The 21,350-nt window shown below is 38.3% G+C and overlaps 1 protein-coding gene across 1 annotated transcript; it reads right to left on the minus strand.

Moving 5' to 3' along the window:
• Positions 1 to 3,630: 3,630 nt before the first annotated feature.
• LOC121393956 (interferon-induced very large GTPase 1-like) lies at positions 3,631 to 18,623 on the minus strand. Its single transcript, XM_041563815.1, has 3 exons — positions 18,421 to 18,623; positions 17,387 to 17,450; positions 3,631 to 10,852 (listed from the first exon to the last, which is right to left on the minus strand). The coding sequence occupies exon 3, from the start codon at positions 10,843 to 10,845 to the stop codon at positions 3,631 to 3,633; it is 7,215 nt and encodes a 2,404-aa protein (XP_041419749.1). The 5' UTR covers positions 10,846 to 10,852; positions 17,387 to 17,450; positions 18,421 to 18,623.
• Between the last annotated feature and the right edge of the window lie 2,727 nt (positions 18,624 to 21,350).

Raw genomic sequence — 21,350 nt, forward strand, 5'->3', positions numbered from 1 at the left:
GCTACTTCATGCCGGTATATTCCTTGTGCAACTGAAACTCCCACATTACTGGGCGCTAGTCCGGAAATCCATGTAAGGACACAGTCGTTGTGTTGAAAAGGTGGCTTTATTAAAACACACACGGTGGAAACAGCTTTTGCTGAACCGACTTAGTTACTGTATTTGTAGTAATAAGTCAAATCAACAGAACTTGCTGTATTTTATTTTTCCTTGAAGAAGTTTCACTAGTCACCCAACCATTTTCTCAATTCAGACTGTCCTGTACACAAATATTTCTGGTTATATACTCATTGGAATTGGAGTTGGGGGGTGTGACGCATTGTCTGTCACATACAATGCTGTTTTAGCACCTCCCCTGGACAGTCAGTACCATCAACATCTTGTCTCCATGGGCTCTAGTCTAACCCAATGCTGGTTTTACTAAACAGATTATGCTGATTGGAGTGAGGTTTCAGTGTATAAAACCTGAAATATTTGTCAGCCAGTTGGATGACTAGTGAAATGTCTTCAATGAAAAAGAAAATACAGCAAGTTCAGTGGATTTGACTTATTGCTATAGATACAGTAACTAGAAGTGGATGCAATAGACTTCTCTCCACCACTGGTAGCAACCTTACCCCTCCTTCTCCCAAGAAAGTTGTATTACCTGTAGCAACACGTTCTTCAGTGTCCTCCTCCAGCCCTTTAGAGCAACTCTCATTGCTAAGGTTTAGCATTCATCCTCTATGGAACCAGCAACCAGTTCCTTCCCTGGAGCTGAAGTCTGTGACAGCTGTGCAGAAACGTTCACTTTTCCTGGCTGCTCAGCTCTCTTTCCAGGAAGCTTTTCCTCCCCTCACTCTCTCTGCTAATTTCTCTACAGTCCTCCTTTTCTGTACTCAGACTTGTCTTGATTCCAAGATGGCTCCCTTCTTCTCATGCACATGTACATATCTTATACCTGCTTTCTCCCTCAGCTGGGGGTCACTGTCCATAGCAGCAACATCAGCTTGTTGTCTGATTCCATCTACTGCAGCACAACACCACTCCCTCGGCTCCCTGACTGATGGTCCTACTAAGACTAGGGGCTCCAGTCTGTGCTGGCTTAAGGACCCCTATTGAAGCTATAGGGAACCTGCTCATTACAAGGATGGGAGCTCTCAGAGAGACAGCTTACTTGTGATTCACCAACCTCTGCTGAGGTAGCCAGCTTTCTCTGGGGGCAATTTTGTACCCATTCCTCAAAAAAAGAACAGGTTAAAAACCTCAAAACAGATATAAAACAACTCCCCCAGACTAAAAAATGGCCTAGGAAAGTCACAACAGCACAAGCTTTTTAAAAACACTTTCTCACAGTATGAGGAGGGTGATATCACCCCAACTTGCAGCACAGCAATAGAGAGACACTGAAGTTTATCACATCACTGGGGGCACTAAAAGCATGTCTAGTTCCATGTTAAATTTCAAAATTAAATATAACAAAAAAATGTTCTCTTCTGAATTCATTTCAATGCAGGATTGTGCTGGAGGAGCAGTATTATCTGACTCATCTAGTAAAAAAACATGTTTTCTCATGACAGAATCCCTTTAACACAGAAGTTCATCACATTTCATACCCAAGTGGTGTTGGTGCATTTTGTTGGTCATAAAGTTGCATACACTGCAAAATAAGAATAAATACGGGAAATTTCTATAACTTTGAATCAATGGTAAAACTATAGAAGAAGCAGACCCTGTGGGGGTTCCTGGGGAAAGGGGGCCCGGACCGTGGGGTCTGCCTCTTCTATAGTGTTCATATCCCCCTCCCCACCACTCTTTTTCTTCATCTTCTAATTGATATGCTTGAGCCTGTGTGAGCTTGTGATGGGGGAGGGGTTGCCAATGAGGGTGGGTTGTAGGTGGGAGCGCTGTGTGCGCCGGGCCCTCTGAAAGTTTTTCTGGTGGGGGGGGGGCAGCAAGTGCTTGTCACTCCCTTGCTTTATATAATAACAAAGACTATGGTCAGATCAGTCTGAGCACAAGTAATTTTACTACAGTTGCAAAAAGCAAGTCTTATGCCTAAAGTGTAGTAGCTGGGGCTACTGATGCTCCCTGTTGGCACCCCACCCCAGTATTGCCCATTTCTGCTCCACTCCCATGATGACTAAAGGTCTCTGTAAGGGTTGAGTGTGGCAACTGTCAGTAGGGTACAAGTCATAAAACTGTAGTGTTGTCATTGCTGAGGACCTGAAGCCCAACATTTAGTATGTGATAAGGGGCCACAATGTTCTCACTTTACTGGGGTCTGGTCCATTTATATTTAGTTTCCATGAATTTCTTCACACCGTTGGTTCCAATGATACCTATGCAGCATAGAGTTATAATTAGATATAAATACATATTATTTATACAATCCCAATAGTTTCTCACTGTTCTTATAAATTCAGTGCCTAGAACTGAGAATAAAGTAAATTACTGAGTCTGACAACAAAGCACAAGAGTATTATTATTTGCAGTAATTCTGTGATTTATTATGACTTTATTGCTGGTGGTTGTTTTGAATATACACAACTTTTATTATGGCCAGAGGTAATTATACAACAGGCACCAGATACAATTATCCCTGGAGCTGCAGTGCTGTCTGTGCACACAAGAGGTACATTTGTGATGTGTCACTAAATTAATTACATATAACGGAAATATGAGGAGACAAATGAAAGAGAAAGGCAACTTGACGGATTAAATTAACTGTCAGACTGACTGGATTTTACTAGTCATTGCTAATAGTCATGCACTTGTAAAAGGGGTAAACAGATAGAAGTGATCATTACTCCCCTCTTCTTCTAGTTATTCTATAAAAAACACATATAATTTAGCTCCAAGAGCAAAGTGCACATCTAGGGGGTTATACATTTTTCTAGTCCGGGCTTTTAAATGGGAAAATTAGAATTTATAGAGGGAAAAAAACTAAAAATTTTCAAGATTTATAATACCCTGAAGCTGCTAAATGCCAGAATCCAAAAATTTTGGGTGATAAAAAACAAGCAATTCTGGATCAAATCCAAAAGAATCATACAAATCGAGTTTTTTCAAGATTTTATCACAAACTGAATTTTTTGAGTTATTTTATTAATAAATATGATAAAATTGTAGATGGGAGTTTGGTCGGGGTTTGTTTTCATTTGAGTTTTAGTAAATAACCCCCTTAGTGTCTTAACTTTCTATGAAAACATAATAACAAGTAATTGACATTAAAAGAGTTCGACCTTCAAATTAACTTTTACTACTTTACTTTTCAAATGATCTTCATTTGTTTTGTTTTTTGATTTTGGGGTTGATGTTTTATTTCCAGCCTGCTAGGCCACTGACCCTGGCAAGCAAAATAAAAAAATGAATGGATCGGCATCATGGGTACAATGTTATTATTATTTTTAATTGTGTATCATCCTTTAAATGCTCCCCTATTTTTCTAGTTTGATTTGTAATATGTTTAAATACATTTGAAATTTCAAGCACCAGAGCTGCAAAACAAACATCATTGAAATAATTCAAAAACTACAAGAAATAAAGAATATACCGGTAATACGGTTTTGAAATAATGCTGTGTACAGCATATTCCTTAAAGATGTTTTATATTGTATTGGATTATAAGACAAAAATCATAATGCAGTATTAGATTTTCAGTTCAGCAATGGCATTATCCTTGGTATATTTGCTCCATTGTTCAGGGATGGCTCCGTAACCAGAAAACGTTTTATTTTCATGATTTTCCAGATCTTCCTTGAATCGACACACAAACCATTTCCAGTAACATTGCTCTGAGTTATCTGGTGTAATAGACCAATCTTGATATGGAGGTCCTGCTGATCTGTAATTCTTGTATAAAAAACGATTATCCGGTAAGCGAAAATGCTTATCACTCCCTACCTGAGTGGTGCAGATGTCTGTGACAAACTGATCTGTACCACTAAAGGTCCACCATGCTAATGCCTGAGGGCGGTGAAATGGGACACTGTGGTCTCCATCATGCCCAGCTATAGTGTTAGTACAAACAGCTTTACAAAAAGGGCACTGATGCCAACATGCATTAAACTGCTCAAATAATATTTCATGGGGCTGTGTCCTGAAGTTTGTCATGCAGAAATCAACAAATTCTTCTTTTAGGCTCTGGGTCCCAGTTTCCAGGGCCATAGTAACTGCCTTTTGTAGGAAATCTACATCTGTTATGTTCTGGTACTGAAGACTTTTAAAGTCACTCTGTGAAATTTTAATGTGCCCCCCAAGCTCTTTACAGAATGTACCGACCCAGGAATCAATATCACCACCTGTGAGTTTAACAGCCTCAGTTGATTTCTCAATAGTTTCCTGTATAAGTATTTCAAATTTATCAAGATTTCTGATTAAAATTTTAAAAATCTTTGAATTATCACTTTGGCAGTATTCAGTAACACTTTCTTGCAAAAACACAGCAAATGCAGTTTTGGTATGATCAATATACTGAATGTATGTTTGGAAATCTTCCTTTTCAGCCAGAGATTTCAAGAGGTGAAGCTCTAATTTAGATCTGTTCCCATTAAGAGCCGGGTGGTTGGATTTCATTTCACTGGCTAAGTCAATAGCTGCCTGGGCAAATACTTGTTCCTTTATAGAATTAGTCAGTTTATCACTTAAGATTTCAGCCAGTGAGGCAATCGATGCCTTTTCTGCAAAGGAATTTTTAAAGATTTTTAAGAAAGTACTCTTTTTTATTTCAAAATGGTTAACTGGGTCATTTAGTATTCTGAATTCAATAGACATGTGGGTAAATCTCTCTGCTGCATTTTTTAAGAAATAAAGGGAAACAAACAACTTGAATTCCTTCTTGAACCTGAACTTTGGGTTTAACCCGGTGCTCAGTTCCTTGTCTATGATGTGCAGAATTTCATGAAAGTAACTGCGCTGATAGTCCATATTATCCCTCTCCTTCTTGTTAATATAACTATTAATTATGTGTCTTAGTTCTTCTGTTTCTCGTTTTATTTCCATTTCTTCAGTTTCCTTGAGTTTCTCAGATCGCATTCTAAGCCACTTTGATTTTGTCTTGATATATTTAGAAAACTCCAGACACATATTGGTCCATTCATAAGAACTACTGATCTTGTTGCTCAGATCTGTCTCTTGTTTAAAATAATCTAGAAGGATATTTTCCATATCCACAGTAATCTTAGGTAGATCAAATATTGGTCTGGATGACTTTACTTTCTCAATCCATTCACTCCACAGTTTATGAAACTGTATCTCTATCTCATCTTCACTTGGTGCTTGTTCTTTCAGAAATAAAGCCAAATCTCTGCTTTTACGTAACAACTCAACTTCATATTGTTCTTTCATTTGGTCAGTTTCTCTCTTGCTGTTCTTTATGCATATCTGCTCATCCAGGTTTTTCTTTACTTCATCTATAAGATCATTTTTAACACCTTCCAGCCTGATCTCAGTGTTTGCTTTCCACTGAATCAATATATTGCCATCTTTCTCATCAGTGAAAAAATTACTTAGGTCATCCATAACTTTGGTAAATGTTTCTTTAAGATTCTCATGAAGAGAAATTTTATTTATACTCTGTAGTTCATTGTTTAGAATTTGATTTTTGAGTTTGTTCTGTAGACTAAGCACATGTTCTCTCATGTCCCATGTCCACTTGTTGTATCTCATTTCTAGCTTGTTGTAGGCTGCAATCTCAAGAGAGTTCTTGAAGCTGAAAACAAAATTCTCATTCAGCAGAGCATTCCACAAGTCAGTTACACTTGTCTTAAAATCTGAAATAGTTAAAATACTGCCTTGTGACTTTCCAATATCCAGTATAATTTTTTTTAGAGACTGCACATTCTGACTGTAGCTTGGATTGGGGGGAGCCATTGGAGGGTCACCTTCCCAGAGATGAGCAAAGTAGTGAATATGAGTGTTTACATTAAATTTGATCACATCATTAAAGCAAGTAATGTCTGAATGTTCTTGTTCTGCTGCAATTCTTGTCATTTCATCCAGGTTTTCCTGAAGTCGCCTTTGTCCCTTCATATTTTTCTCAGCTGCTGTGATTTCCCCAACATTCTGATGAACAAATAGACATCCTGGTTTGAGATTTACTATTTTCATTCTCAGGAATGCCTGAACAGCTATCTGTAGAATGTCTTGTATTTCCGATGGATTTTCCCCATAGATGTTAATCAGTGTGATGTTGCCCAAGCCAATTACAAAAGCAGCCAGTTCATTGTCATGGTTTAAAGTTATTTCATTGGACAGTTCCAAGGCTCTTAAACCTTCAGTATCTATTATAAGCACAAAGTCAAAGTTTGTCTCTTTTTTTAGTTGCTCATCAACCTTCACAAGCTGCATGAATGCCCCCCGAGTACATCTACCTGCACTTACTGCAAATTCCAGGCCAAACATGGCATTAAGCAGAGTCGATTTCCCAGAACTTTGTATTCCAAGAACAGAGAGAACAAAAAGTTTCTTATCTCCAAGTATTTCTACCAGTTTATCTAAAACAGCTCCTATCCATCTCAGAGGCACATGTGCAGAATCCCCATCCATCAGTTCTATAGGGTACCCAGAGACCATGAGATTGGCGCCAATTTCAGGTAACAAATCAAAACCATTATCAACTTTAGAATATGTTACTAAAACCTCATAGATCTGTCCCACTTCCCTAAGAATGTGTTCAAGTCCAAACATTGAATCATTAATCTCATCTGATAGACAGTTTAATTCCTTTTGATTAATTTCTACAGATTTTTTATCTTTCTCTTCTTCATTTGCTCTTTGAATATCTGACCACAAGGCATGAAATCTTTGGTTTAGTTGTGGGAGAACTTCCACAGTTAATTTGTCTAAATGTATTTTAAGCCACTGCAGAAAGTACATTTTTGAGAAATCTGAGTGTGACTGTAATATTTTTAAAAAACACATCATAAATACATTGAGTGGAAAGGCTCTGTCTAGCTGATTCTGTCTGAGTTGACTCTTCTCTGACTCAATGTTACTGCGTTGTTGCTCAATGCTTTGATTGCTGTTTCCCTTGAGACGATTGAGTTCTTTGTCTTTCTGACACCATTTGTGCCACAGATCCCCTTGTAATGGAAGAAACTCCTTCTTAATTTCTACAGCTTTTTTTTCTTGTAGCAAAGACATTAGAGTCTGAGCTTGTTCCTTTGTAGATTTACATAAATGGCTTTCTACATCAACAGTGATACCATATTCTTGTGCAAGGGCTACACAGTCATCAAGAGAACAAAGCCTCTCTGTATTCCCTATCATGCTTGTAATTATTGTTTTTAGTTCTTGAAGTAATTCTGCCTCGTTTTTATTCTTTGTGCCAATTTTCACTTTATTACCAGCACCTGGCAAGATATGTTCTTTGTCAGTAAACAAAAATATTAAAGATTTAGGACATTGATAGAACTTTAGTAGAAATTCTCTGCTCTTTGTATCTTTCAAGTCAGCCTCTGTTAAAAGTATAACAGTGACTGAGGCAATGTCCAGTAAGAAGTTGACTTGCTTATCATGCTCTCGTAGATCCCCATGGAGATTTGTAAAAGCGATGCAGTCATCAAACAAGTCATCATCCCTACCCCCCGGACAATACCAGGCAATTTCTGCAATACCTTTCATTAGTATTGATTTTTTTGTGCTGCCTTCACAGTGTCGATGATAAAAGATGTCATGTTTTCGCTTACTCATCAAAGAATTAATAAGTTGGGATTTTGAGGTGCAAGAGTCACCAAACCGTAAGAAACCTACAATTGGAATTTGAGCATCGTTTACATATCTCTGGCTAGATTTTGGTATCTTACTTTCACATTGAGGTTTGTTCTTCCATTTCTTTTGTACATCACAGAATGCCCAGAGTGGAAATTCTATATTCCCAGTATTAGGATCAGGTACCAAGAGAGGAAGGGCAAATTGACAAAATGAAAGTTTTTTGTAGATATATTGTCTGGTTAAATCATCAGCACAGTGTAAAATTGCCATCTGGAGATCCATAGGGTGGATAAACTGTGTATTTGTATTCAGTTTGTTAGACTGTACTTCTGTGAGTGTAAAAAAACTATCAAAACTATTCATGCCTGAGTCAGTGAGATTCTCAGTGGTGGGTCTCTCTGTTACATTCTCTTGGGTGCATAACCCAGTGCTGAACTTACCAGATTTATTGGCATAACTGTGTTTTAAATATCTTGCCCGATAATCAAAACTTAGCAGTTTTTGCAAAAATTGGAATGCCAGAGACTTATGAGCAATGTTACATATGATATGGAAGTCAGAAATCTTCAGTTTTTTTGAATAGTAATTTTCAAGATCAATTTGTTTAAGTAAATTCTGGAAATCTACATTTGTGTTCTGGACTTTAATTTCTGAGGCAATAGTTTCAAGATTTCTTATATTTTGACTAATAAGTTCGAGTTCCTGAGTAACTACATTTAATTCTGCATCATTTATTTTGCTTTGTGATGAAATGAATGCTTGAAGGTCATTTTCCAGACTAATGAAATCTGAATTGTCAGAATATTTTTTCAGAATTTTTTTTACAGTAACAGTAATTGAATTGCCCAGGAAATTAACCATGAAATTAAGACGTTGTAATTTGTCTTTGGATGATGGCTGATCACTGTTTCCTACGATGGTCAAACCAGCAAGCAATACATAGGCCTGGGATTTCTGTTTACTTTCCTTTCTTAGTTTTGTGTATTTACGATCAAAGGCTATATAAATACTGTCATTCAGATGTTCAATATCTTTTAATCCCAAAATGCTTTGAAATGCATAATTCTGTAGACAAAATCCTGATTTGTTAGCAGTACAAAGAAATAGAAGTTCTACATCAAATTCATTGACGATTCTCTTCGATTTCAGCAATGAACACAATGCACGAGTAATTTGTATTGTTGCTGTTACTTTTGCCTTGTGAGTCTCTTCTGCATTTGGATGATGATGACTGAGCACCCTATGAATATCTTCCTTTGATTTGTTCACTTTGTCAGTAAACTGTGTCAATGCAGAAATGGAAATATCTTGATATTCTTCTACTTTTGAATCATGAATCCATTTTAATATAAATGACTTCTTTGTAAAATATTTAGATGAATAAATTTCAGGCTTAAGGATTGCACAAAGTAGCAATTTTATCATATCATTTTCAGGGGAAGATTTGTATTTTTCAGCAACTTTTATCAGGAAGTCCTGAAAGTCTCTATCATCTAGGCATAGGTCTACACAAGAATAGGAGTTATTTGTTGCTTGGTTTATTGCATGTTTATGGTCAAGAAGAGCCATCAAGTGTTCTTTAGCATTTTCAACTTTAAATGACTTCATTCCCTGCAAGGTATATTTTATTTTATCCATGTCATACCATAGATATTTTCCATAAAATGTTTCTATGGGGAGATTAGTCAGCAATTTGTATGAATTAGCAAGACATGTTGCAATCTTCAGACTATTATTAAATTCATCTCGGTGATTACACAGAATGACTTCCCATATGGGCATCAGCTGGAAACCTCGGTCAATAATACTCCATGTTTTACTATTGTTTAGAAGACCTGCCTTCCATTGTTGTGGAGAATCTTTTATTGGAGGACCTCCAGTTTTCATCACCAAAACAGAATTGTTTTCTGAAATGTTTGAATTATCAAGGTAAAGTGGGGGTTTTGAGCTTATAACATCCACGTTTGCTCCCCATCCATAGTAAGTAGCTGCCATAAAGCCATCAAGCACTTTAGATATTGTTTTCTTGGCTTCCTGCAACTGGTCAACCTTCAATCTCTTGCTTGATGCTTTCCACCAGAAAATTCCTCCAAAATGTATAGGGCCCAAGTTGACATGTGACCCAAATCGTTTATAAAAATATTGACATTGATTTGTTATTGTTTCTTTATCTGTGTTAGGATCTTCGATTTTATTCTCAATTTCCTTTAAACATTGTAAAGCAGCCTCAGAAAGTCTGATTTGGTCCTTTGTAAAATAACAGGAAGCTAGAGGAATGCAGTTAAATTTAGTTGCAGAAATGTAAGTCTGCTCATCAAATGTGTCACTTGCTGTTTTAGAATCACTGCAGTTTGGGTGGTTTTCAATACCAAGATCCAAAAAGCCTCCCGTGATACAACAACTAAGACTTAATCCAAGTTTCTCAACTGACTTTTGAAAATCCTTTTCTTTATCAATGGATGTAAATTCCCTTTGCCATAGAAACTTTCCCTGTTCTGGTCCAAATATCTTGAAACCATGGGGAACACAAATTAATTTCTCATGTTTCTGAAGCAAATCATTCCTGTTATTAGTTATATAGATCCCCTCAAGAGCTAATCCTCCAGACGCCAGTTTTAGGATGTCTTCATCTGACAGATTTTCTCTTTGTAAAAATGATTCCTCTATTATGTTGATTTGACCCTGGAAGAAATTTATTAAATCAACTAATTTTTTGTCTGTGGGTGGTTGATATTCATTAGGGATCTGCATGGCTTTCCTTAATTTCTTCTCTTTCCATCTGACAATTTCATCATCTTGACTCTTTCCTTCATCATTTAACTCTTTTAGTTCCTTCAGTATTTCAGCAGCATGTTCATTTCTTGCTTTCATTGATTTCGAATGAATTTGTAGGGTTTCAGTCAAGTTGTTGCTGCTGTCTGGCAGGTTAAACAGTTTCCGCAAAGCCATTTTCTCCCAGGTATATTTGATTTTGACTTCTAGTTCTGTATAATCGTCATAATCCAAATATTGTAATGCTTGAGAACTCTGAAGACCAATCTTTTCTGTAATTAGGGGAATCCAATAACCAGTGTCCAGACCTGTGTCAAGGAGCTTCTGTGAAATTTCCTCATTGTTTCTATTCATTTGCTTAGTTTGCTCTTCCTCCATTGATTTCCTAGTAGAGAACAGAATTTGGCATAAATTGTACAAAATGTCATTTGTCAACTTAATAATATATACCTAAAGAAGATGTACAGTATATTTAACCCTTGAACTAAATTTAAAATATAAGTGTTTTATTGTTGTGTACTTAAGAACAAACCCCCCAATAAGAAAAGCCCTATCTACTACCCTAGCTAGTCCCCCTACCTGCACCCCCCCCCCACTTAGTTCATTACTTCTGAAAGTGTCCCTAACAGCGTACCTGTATTTAAAAAATAATTTTGGATTGGTTTATTCCTTGCTGCAGTACCATTTTCCATCTCAATTTTAGCTTGTCTGGTAACCTGATAAAAGAGCCAGCTAAATTGAATATCTTAAAAGTAATTTTTTTCTTACCAATGTAACACTATTTTGGATTATACAAACCAAACAGGGGTTAATGTCCAGCTAGTGATTACAGCATGGGTTACATGTCACTCTAACACTTAAGGCAGGGCCTTCGCTAAGTGGAAGAATAAATGTGTAGTGTAGCGAAACTATAACTCCCACAGGCTACTGTGCAATAAAAATGTAAAAGAATGGATGCCAGGAGGTTCTTGCAGTAAAACTATGTGATAATTTATTTGTCAGAGACAAATGACCCACAGGGTTACTAACAAACAAAGAGGCATATGCAGTATAACATCAGCAGGCTAGGACAGGTTGGATGAGACAGCTGAGAATGTGACTCCCCTGCAGATGTACAATTTTCAATTAGACAGCACCAAGCAGGAAAGTTTCTTTAAAAGGCCTTTATTAAAAAGGGCTTTTCTTGGACAGATATACAGCGACGCTTCCTCAAGCTGATGTAGTCAATTAGGATGTAGTCAAGTAGTAAGGCAGACTTACAGGCAGATATACCTCAAAAGTGGTTCAGATCCCACCCAGCGGAGTGGCAGGGAGGCAAACCTAAAGCCTGACACCCTATCCTCTGTGTCCCTTCACTGTAAGCAATCTAGGAACCTAGGGAAGCTACTCCCTGCTACAAATCCTTGATGGAGCACAAAGCTGTTCTTTCTCTCTTTCCTCACTGTCTTACTCTCCTAGAGAGTCTATAACAGATCTAATCCTGTCTCTAGCTAACCTCATTCACAGGGTCGCTGCTCCCCGACTTGTCTCTCTAGAGGTACTGGTCCCTCTAGGGCAAAAGGGCTTTACTGGGCCTTGGTATACCCAGGTTCAGAGGTAACATCCAGATGATTAGGACACCAGGAGCCAAAGAGGAAGACCATCCCTTTCCAAAGACTATATTAAAGTGTGGCAAGTGGCCATTACACCTCTTGGCCAATAACTGGGATAGGTGAAAGTAAACTAGATACATGGGCTTTTGCCCAGCAACTAGGGAAATGAGAAAGTGTAGGGATTTAAAGCCATAGGGGCACATTAACCCTATGGGTCCCTACACCAATTTTCACCAACACTTCTATCAAACTATAAAGGTTTTCCTTTGCAACTACGTTCCTTGCTTAGAAGTGGAATACACTGACATGTATATTTATTAAGCAGCATTCTAAAGACATTCCCCTTTCTTGCCTGTGTCTACCCCTGGGAAAAACTTCACCAGTTAATGTATTACAGAAATGCCCTTATACTGGCATAGTTTACACATCTAAAATTTTGTGTTTTCGTTCCTTCCATATAGAGTTGTTTCTGCAATATTTCAGCACTGCTTTACAACATGGTTTCAATTCTGGCTTTACATAAAGACAATGGATGCCTGTTCTGGCTCTGGATGAGCCTACCCATTTGAGTGAACCCCCGGGTTAGTTGTGCCCAGGGGAGGGTAGAGAGAGAAAGGATCCAGCATGTGTTCCTGTACAGATACAGGCTTTGTTCATGTGCCTGCCACTTGGGAGCAAATACATTTGTCCAGTGGGAGAGGTATTTAGGCAGGTAGCGCTACCTGAGAAACTAAAGAGCTCTTTGGAGAATAGGGACTGAGACTCTTTGTCCACCAGGAGTGGAGTGTGGGACTTTGCCTGGCAAGGAGGTGCCAGGATGGATCTGCAAATATTCCCAATATAAAAGTGGGTCATTATTATGATGTGAATGAATAATTACTTTGCCTTTAATTTTATATAAAGGTATGTGTTTTATTGCAAACAGTATTGTTTTCCTAATGGGGCCACTCGCAGGTGCATTCCTGGATTCCATTAGGTGGAGGCACTGCCATGAGAGGTAATTCCCAGTAGCCTTTCACTTAGCAAAGGGGACTCAGGACCTGGTATATGGTAAGGGTGTATAACCTTGGCACAAGGGGGGTAACCAAGAGGGCGTTACACCAGCATACAGTGGGGGCTGCTGATTTTCCCTCTGATATTCACACTATTTAATGGAGAATTAGATTGAGTTAGTATTAATCTGTTTTCCTCCTAACAGAGGGACCTCCTTAGTTAGTAAACTATATGTCCCCCTCACTTCTCCCCATGACCTCTTACTAATCCCACTACTCTGTCAACCCTAGCTTTCCCATATTACCCTAGCTCACCCCTGCCTAATTTAAACAATCCTCCCACCTTTAAGCCATTATTTCCCCTAGCACAGTGGACACCCTTCCATTGAGGTGCAATCTGTCATTGAATAGCTTGTACCCCAAGGAAAAATCAGTCAAGTGCTCTAGGAACCCAACCCCTTCCTTCCTACACCAAGACTTGAGCCACATATTTATATAATTATATTATATTTTATTTAGCTCCCAAAGCTCCTGCTGTCTTCCTAAACTTGCAAAATGTCTCTAAAAATGACATTGGAAGAACTTCCCTTAATCTTCGAGCCTAGATCCCTGAATTACTCTTTAAAGACATGGATCACCTTTGAGTTAACTTTTAGCATGTTACTGGACGGCCAATTCTAAGCAACTTTTCAATTGGTCTTTATTATTTATTGTTTTAGAGTTTTTTGAATTTGCCTTCTTCTGCTGACTCTTTCCAGCTTTCGAATTGGGGTCAATGACCCCACCTAAAAACAAATGCTCTTTAAGGCTATAAATGTATTGTTATTGCTACTTTTGATTACTCATATTTTTATTCAGGCCTCTCCTATTCATACTCCAGTTTCTTATTCAAATGGCTGCTAGAGTAATTTGGACCCTAGCAACCAGATTGTTAACATTACAAACTGGAGAGCTGCTGAATAAAAACTAAATAACTCAAAAACCACAAATAATAAAAATTAAAACTGTCTGACTACTTTGCTGAGCTGTCTGACTACTGTTATTTTGTATCAACAGCCATCTGTCCTCAGCCTGTATCCTCCAAACCCCACAATTCCCTGCACACGTGATTTCAATAAGGAACAGGACATCCCAGTGCAATGCATTGTGGGTTATGTAGTTCCTGTATGCTGTCTGTAAACTGTGGAGAAGTTGTTACAATTTGTAACATCAGTGTTTAGTCCCCTCTTCCCTGCCAGGATTTCAAATGATGCAGAAAGAGAAGAACTGTTAAACAGCTGGATTTCAGCATAGAAAATGCCATTTATTCAAAATTTTTGAAGAAACGGGTAACTGTGATGGGTATATTAGGGGTTTCTCTGTTATGTGGGTCTCTATCAAATTTTGGTTTGGAACCCGGAGTTCCCCTATAATGTATTACAGTAAGCATTCTTATGAAAGTGTGAAAACATTTTGTCTTGGTATCGGAGAAACTGCCATTCACTCTGATACCAAATATTCCAGTTCCAACAATAGGACATATATTACGTCAGAACACAAAAGGATAAGATTAAAAAAAAAAAAGAAAGTGAGCTAGACAACTTCTCAATCTAAAGAACTGTGGACCAGCACATTTTGAAAATTCAGTTCTACTCTCCAATGTTTAGATAATACACGAGAAGAGAGAGCCTCTCTAAACCTAAAGTCTACTCAGGGTTGCAATACTTTAAGAAATAAGGGCTATTTATCTAATGCAATACTGATCAGCTTCTCATTAATAAATATACAATCAATTTTGGGTTTAAGTAATTTGAAATTTATAAAGGGAGACTTCCATGATTTTGCTAAAACTTGTCTAGCAGCTAAAAATATTTGATAGACTAACCTTTTTTGTGCCTTTGTTGTGTCTTGCAGCAGTGCCTCATATATTATTTTTTGTACATTAACATTCAATACCACAAATATGAAGTTTTAGACTTGTATCCAATAGCTGGACGCTCTAGGACAGCACCACCATATGTGGGCAATGGCTCCTGGTGTAGAGCAGCCTCTAAAGGAGCTTTCTCTAAAATCAGGATACATGAGTGCTAAACTGAACATGTTGAAGGTCTAACAATTGCTTTGGAGAATTAATATGGAAGAATAAATATGTCTATATAAAAATGTGGTAGCTCTCAGGGGTGTTACCCCATCTATGCACCATTTCTCAATGGTTCCAACAAAATGTAATAACGGGTGTGAAAATGCTCCGCTTCTTGCAGATTATAAGTGTCATGTAATGTCAGGCTGGACTGCAGGTGATGGCTGGCAGGTATGAGCCTAAGTGCTTGGTAACATGATGTCTCCATGTTTGGTGTTTAGAAGAACCAGAAATACATAATGCACTCAGAATTAGATTTAATGAGGAACTTAAACAGATGATAAAGATGAAAAATATAACCTGACGATAAGTCAGAATAACAAGCCAGATGTCGGGGGTAGGCTGCAAACTGAAGCAAGCGAGAGGTCTTTGACAGGCGGTAGGTAATACAAGTCCATGGAACAGGCCAGGGGTCAAAACCAGGAGATCAGAATAAAGGCAGAGTAGCAGGAACAAGGGACAAACAGGACTGAAGAACAAGGCAAATTGGGACCAAAGAACATGGCAAATGAGGAACTCGGGCACAAAGGGGGTTATAACACAAACAAGAGTTAATGATCCAGCAATAGCTGGGATACAGGCACTGGCTTATACAGGGTCTTGATGGCAAGATTGTTAGCACCTGGCTTTAACAAGATGAGAAGTGGAGACTATGAAAACAACAGAGAATAAAGCTTTACAGGGCCTTGTTGTACCCAGGCTCTCTGGAAACATCCAGCTGGATCAGCACCCAGAAGCCAAAGAGAAAGATCTGCCCCTTCTCACTCACTATACCAAAGTGTGACAGGAAGTGGTCACAACACCTCTTGGCCAATAACTGGGATATGTAAATTACATCTAGCTACATGGGCATCTGAAGAGCAAAGAGGGAGATCAGGATATTTAGGGATTTAAAGCCATAGGGGCATATTAACCCTATGGGTCCCTACAGTATTATCTGGAATAAGCCATATTCCATGCACTAATTCAGAGAGATTAATAAGCAGTGGAGAAAGTCATAGATCAAGGAAAGGTTTGGGAATATAATTAATCCTACATGAATAGCATTAGTATGTATGTATAACTTTATTTATAAAGCACTGCAAGGATATGCAGCGATGTACAATCTTACAATATAGACACGTAAACTGAGTATTATATTATCAAGGAATATTTATATTAACGGACAGATAAGTATAATTTAGTAAGTGTAGGGAAGTAGGGCAAAATCCTCGCCCTTATCCCTGTAAGATCAGGCATAGAGGCTGCGTTTGGATGCTTTAAGCTGTTACCTAGCAACCAGCTGTTCTGTGATCTCAGTGCAGCAGGAAGTGACAGAGCAGCTAGTGAGTGTCTGGCAGGAAGAGGAAGTAGCAGAGAGAACCATGTGGTGGACAGAGAGAAAGACTAGAGAGCTGCCAGTGGGCCCAGAGAGCTGAAACGCCAAAGCAGTCATTTGGATCAGGCTGGCACAGGGAAGCCACATATTGTACCTGGAGTAATAGAGAGTGTGAAGCAGTGGATTTCTATCTGAATATCCAAAGGGGCTGGTAGTCACACTGCTGGGCTGCAAGTGTTGGACTCACCTGAAGGATCTGTGTGAATCATCCAAAGAGACTTTTGGAGTAGGTATATTGTTTAAAGGAACAGTACCCTAAGGAGAGCTTGAAGATTCAGAGACTGTGTTGTTGGTTATACATTACAGGACTTTGAATTCCTTTAGTTAGGCAAATAGCACCTGCTTAATCAGATAGCGAGGCCCTATTGCCACCTGGTTAGGAGTGCTGTCTGTATTATCCATTTATTTTTAGATAAACCGTTATTCAGATACACAAATACTGTGTGTGTGTTATTACTGTATTCCTAGTGGGGCCACCCGTAGGTGCATTCCCGGATCCCACTAGGAGGAGGCACTTTGCTAGTAAGTACCAGGTACCCAGTCTCTCCCAATACCACTGCGGAGTGGCTCAGGTTTGTCCCGTGTCATCAGGTAAGCGCCACACATGGAGTATAACACTGACAGAAGGAATGTCAAAAGGGTTACATAAGTTTTATATAGCTGAGAAAATAATAATTGGCGTTGCTACTGTGGCGTCAACCCCATTTTTCAGAGTTGTTTATGCTGCTTGCTATGCAATCAAATGGGGCCACCCTGGGTACATTGATAATATAATCACAAGTTTCTGACAACAATAAATAAGAGGAAAAAAGGATAGCGCAACTATGACTTGAATTACCTTTCTTCTTTATTATCTACAAGAAGTTCAGAAAACCTTCATGTAGCCTCTGCCCATTCTGTACCTGTTAAAAAAAAGAGATGAAATAGGATAAGCATCCAAGTTGACATTCTGGGGAATTTGCTTTCTCTGGATTAGTATAAATAGTTTTCAATGTATTCTTAAAGTAACTTGGGTAATTTTTAAAGAAAACAATCACAGGCCTGGGGTATTAGCAGGTGATTGAGGGGTTGGAGGTTGAGGTAAATGAGACAGGCTGGTTTTTCAAAGTCCTGCTTAACATCTGAAGATAATGAGGGGGGCAGAGAAAAGAGCAGAAAAGTGGAATACAATAATACACACTGGGGAAAATCAAACAACATGAGAACAAAGAATCCCTGGTGGCTCAGTGGGAAACTGCTCAGGCCAAGAAACACAGAGGAAAGTGTTTGAATCTGGCAAAATATGACACAAAATAACTGGCACAAATCCTGCATGTAGAGAGACAGTCAGTCTAGTGACTTTTAAAGAGTGAAGACACATGCAGATACTTGCCACGTTTTTGGCGTGGTCCACACCGCTAGTCTGACTGCGGCATAAATGCACTAGCATAGAATGTCATTGGCAAAAGTTTAAACCGCAAGCGTATTTCTGCATCGCTTTACTTTTTTAAAAAACTGTGGGTCAGACCGCGCCAAAAAAGTGGCAAGTATCCACATGTATGTCCATAGCCTAATACATCTTCTAGGCAAAATGAGCCACCCCAACTCCAACTGTCAATCAAAAGTTGTTTTTATAAAAACAGAAGTTTTTATGAATTATATTTAGAAAAGATCTTACTAAAGTATACTGAAGCTTATATTACATTTTCATGTTAATGATAGTTCCCCCGTAAAGCAGTTTATTGATACACAGGGTTTGCCTGATCCATTTTACAAACAATTTCTGCCCACTGGTCTCTACCTTTAAAGATTTGATAAGTTCCCTCATTAAACTGGGCCCCTCGAGGACTACCAGTAACACAACACATATGTTAGAGTCACCCCAGTACTCACAGTACTTCTTTGTGAGGATTACTCAGCCTCCTGGCTCTTTAGCAACACTATGGAGAAAATAGAGGCAAAACAAGCTTTACTCCTATGCTCACTCTCCCACATATGTAACTATGTATAATGTAAAACAGTGAGTATGAATGGGGTGGGATATAGACTGTAAGCCCAAATATGATTTTTCTTCAGCACACACTTACTTTTTTCAGGGTGCATCCACTCCCAAGTGCCTCCAAGTCAGCCAAATTCCTTATCTTGAATAACAGGATATGAATCACACCATCCTTAGGCTTTGCCTTTAAAACATTTTATTTCAACGGAATTTCACACACAAGCTTTCGGGGGAAAACCCCTTCCTCAGGTGCATTACACACAAAGTGAACCTCATGTTTTAAGTGCCCCTTACATCATGTGACCATTCACCAATTTCATTAACCCCTTAACATCTTAGTACAAAAAGAAAAAGAAATAAACAGGAAGAAAAGAAAGACAGAATCTCTGAATTATCAGTAGCCAAACATTTTTTTCACAGTAAACACACAGTGTCGCAGTTAAGATGGACAATATTAGAGCAAGTAAGTTCTGTCAGAGGAGGAAACATACGGAAACAGTTAATAAGAAAAGAGGCAGTGTGGATAAAACGACTAGATTCTCTTATGCCGATGGGATTAAATGAAAATTTTATATTTTTATAACTGAATAATGTAAGACTTTGATATTGGATTAATTTGTATGATGTACTAACTGTATTAACTGGTTTTTAAATTAAGATGAGTTATTTATTTATGTATTACAGGTATTGAATTATGCACCTAAAATGAATTGAGACTGTATGACTATGGAATAAGGACTTTTTGTACTAAGATGTTAAGGGGTTAATGAAATTGGTGAATGGTCACATGATGTAAGGGGCACTTAAAGCATGAGGTTCACTTTGTGTGTAATGCACCTGAGGAAGGGGTTTTCCCCCGAAAGCTTGTGTGTGAAATTCCGCTGAAATAAAATGTTTTAAAGGCAAAGCCTGAGGATGGTGTGATTCATATCCTGTTATTCAAGAATCAGACTGTAAGCTCCATGGGGCAGGGACTGAGGTAAAGACTAAAATTCTCTGTAAAGAAGTGTGTAACTGTGTTTAAGTAGAGTGTGTATATATATATAGGCTTATAATTCCTTTTAAGATGAATAAACTATAAAACAATAAATATATATTTACCTTCTGCCAGTAGCTCTGGGCGTCTCTTCTAGTCTGTGAATAAGAACAGTCTCACAGCTGTATGTGCAGTGTATATATATATATATGTGTATATAGGGCAGGAATTGCTTTCACTTTCATAATTAATGTATTTCCCATAAACTGCACTATTTCTAGTTATTCGAATAGAACTAAAGCCTGTTGTGGTTCTAGACCTGTTGGTACCAGGAAAGGGGAGGCCTCATCGCCTGTATATATATATATATATATATATATATATATATATATATATATATATATATATATATATATATATATATATATATATATATATATATATATATATAAATATATATATATATATGATACATACATTTTTGGACAGACAACTTTTTTTCTAATTTTGGTTCTGTACATGACCACAATGAATTTTAAATGAAACAACTCAGATGCAGTTGAACTGCAGACGTTCAGCTTTAATTCAGTGGGTTGAACAAAAAGATTGCATAAAAATGTGAGGAACTAAAGCCTTTTTTTAACACAATCACTTCATTTCAGGGGCTCAAAAGTAATTGGACAATTGACTCAAAGGCTATTTCATGGGCAGGTTTGGGCAATTCCTTTATGTCATTATCAATGAAGCAGATAAAAGACCTGAAGTTGATTTGAGGGGGGGTTGTATGTGGAACAGACAACATGGGGTCAAAGGGGCTCTTCATGCAGGTGAAACAAGTCATCCTTAAGCTGCAAGAGCAGAAAAAACCCATCCGAGAAATTGCCACAATATTAGGAGAGGCAAAATCTACAGTTTGGTACATCCTGAGAAAGAAAGAAAGAAATCACTGGTGAATTCAGCAACTCAAAAAGACCTGGACGTCCACGGAAGACAACAGTGGTGGATGATCTCAGAATCATTTCCATGGTGAAGAGAAAGCCCTTCACAAGAGCCAAACAAGTGAACAACAGTCTCCAGGAGGTAGAGTCTCCATATCCAAGTCTGCCATAAAGAGAAGACTGCATGAAAGTAAATACAGAGGCTGCACTGCAAGGTACAAGCCACTCATAAGCATCAACAATACAAAGGCTAAAAAAAAATCTAAAAAAGCCAGCACAGTTGTGGAAAAACATTGTTTGGACAGATGAAACCAAGCCAGGAGTAGAGGTGGCTAAGTGTGGGTCAATTATAGGCTCAATTCTGCGGTACACACCCCTGACACAGGTGTAATAACAATAAGCATTTAGGAAAACAGGAACTGTGAATGAGCCAGTAACCAACGCTGTTGGAATAAACAATTTTGCAGCAAGTACTGCTCACTGGCTCATTCACAGTTCCTGTTTTCCTAAATACAGATGAAACCAAGATGAAGCTCCAGCAGAATGATGGCAAGAAAAAAGTCTGGAGAAGGTGTGGAAGAGCTGATGATCCAAAGCATAGCACAGTTGTGTATAAAACATTTGGGAGGCAGTGTGATGGCTTGGGCGTGATTGGCTGCCAGTGGCACTGGGACACTAGTGTTTATCCATCATGTGACACAGAAGCACAAGAATGAATTGTGAGCTCTTCAGAGACACTGTCTGCTCAAATCCAGCTAAATGCACTCACATTGATTGGGAGGCGTCTCATAATGAGCCAAAACATACAGCCAAAGCAACCCAGGAGTTTATTAAAGCAAAGAAGTGGAATATTGTTGAATGGCCAAGTCACCTGATCTGAAGCCAATTGAGCTGCATTTCACTTGTTGAA

This window comes from Xenopus laevis, chromosome 5L (assembly GCF_017654675.1).
Source record: "Xenopus laevis strain J_2021 chromosome 5L, Xenopus_laevis_v10.1, whole genome shotgun sequence".
In the NCBI taxonomy this organism is placed as follows: domain Eukaryota; kingdom Metazoa; phylum Chordata; class Amphibia; order Anura; family Pipidae; genus Xenopus; species Xenopus laevis.

Excerpts from the sequence above, each read along its gene's own strand:
- LOC121393956 (XM_041563815.1), bottom strand. The coding sequence starts at position 10,845 with ATGGAGGAAGAGCAAACTAAGCAAATGAATAGAAACAATGAGGAAATT.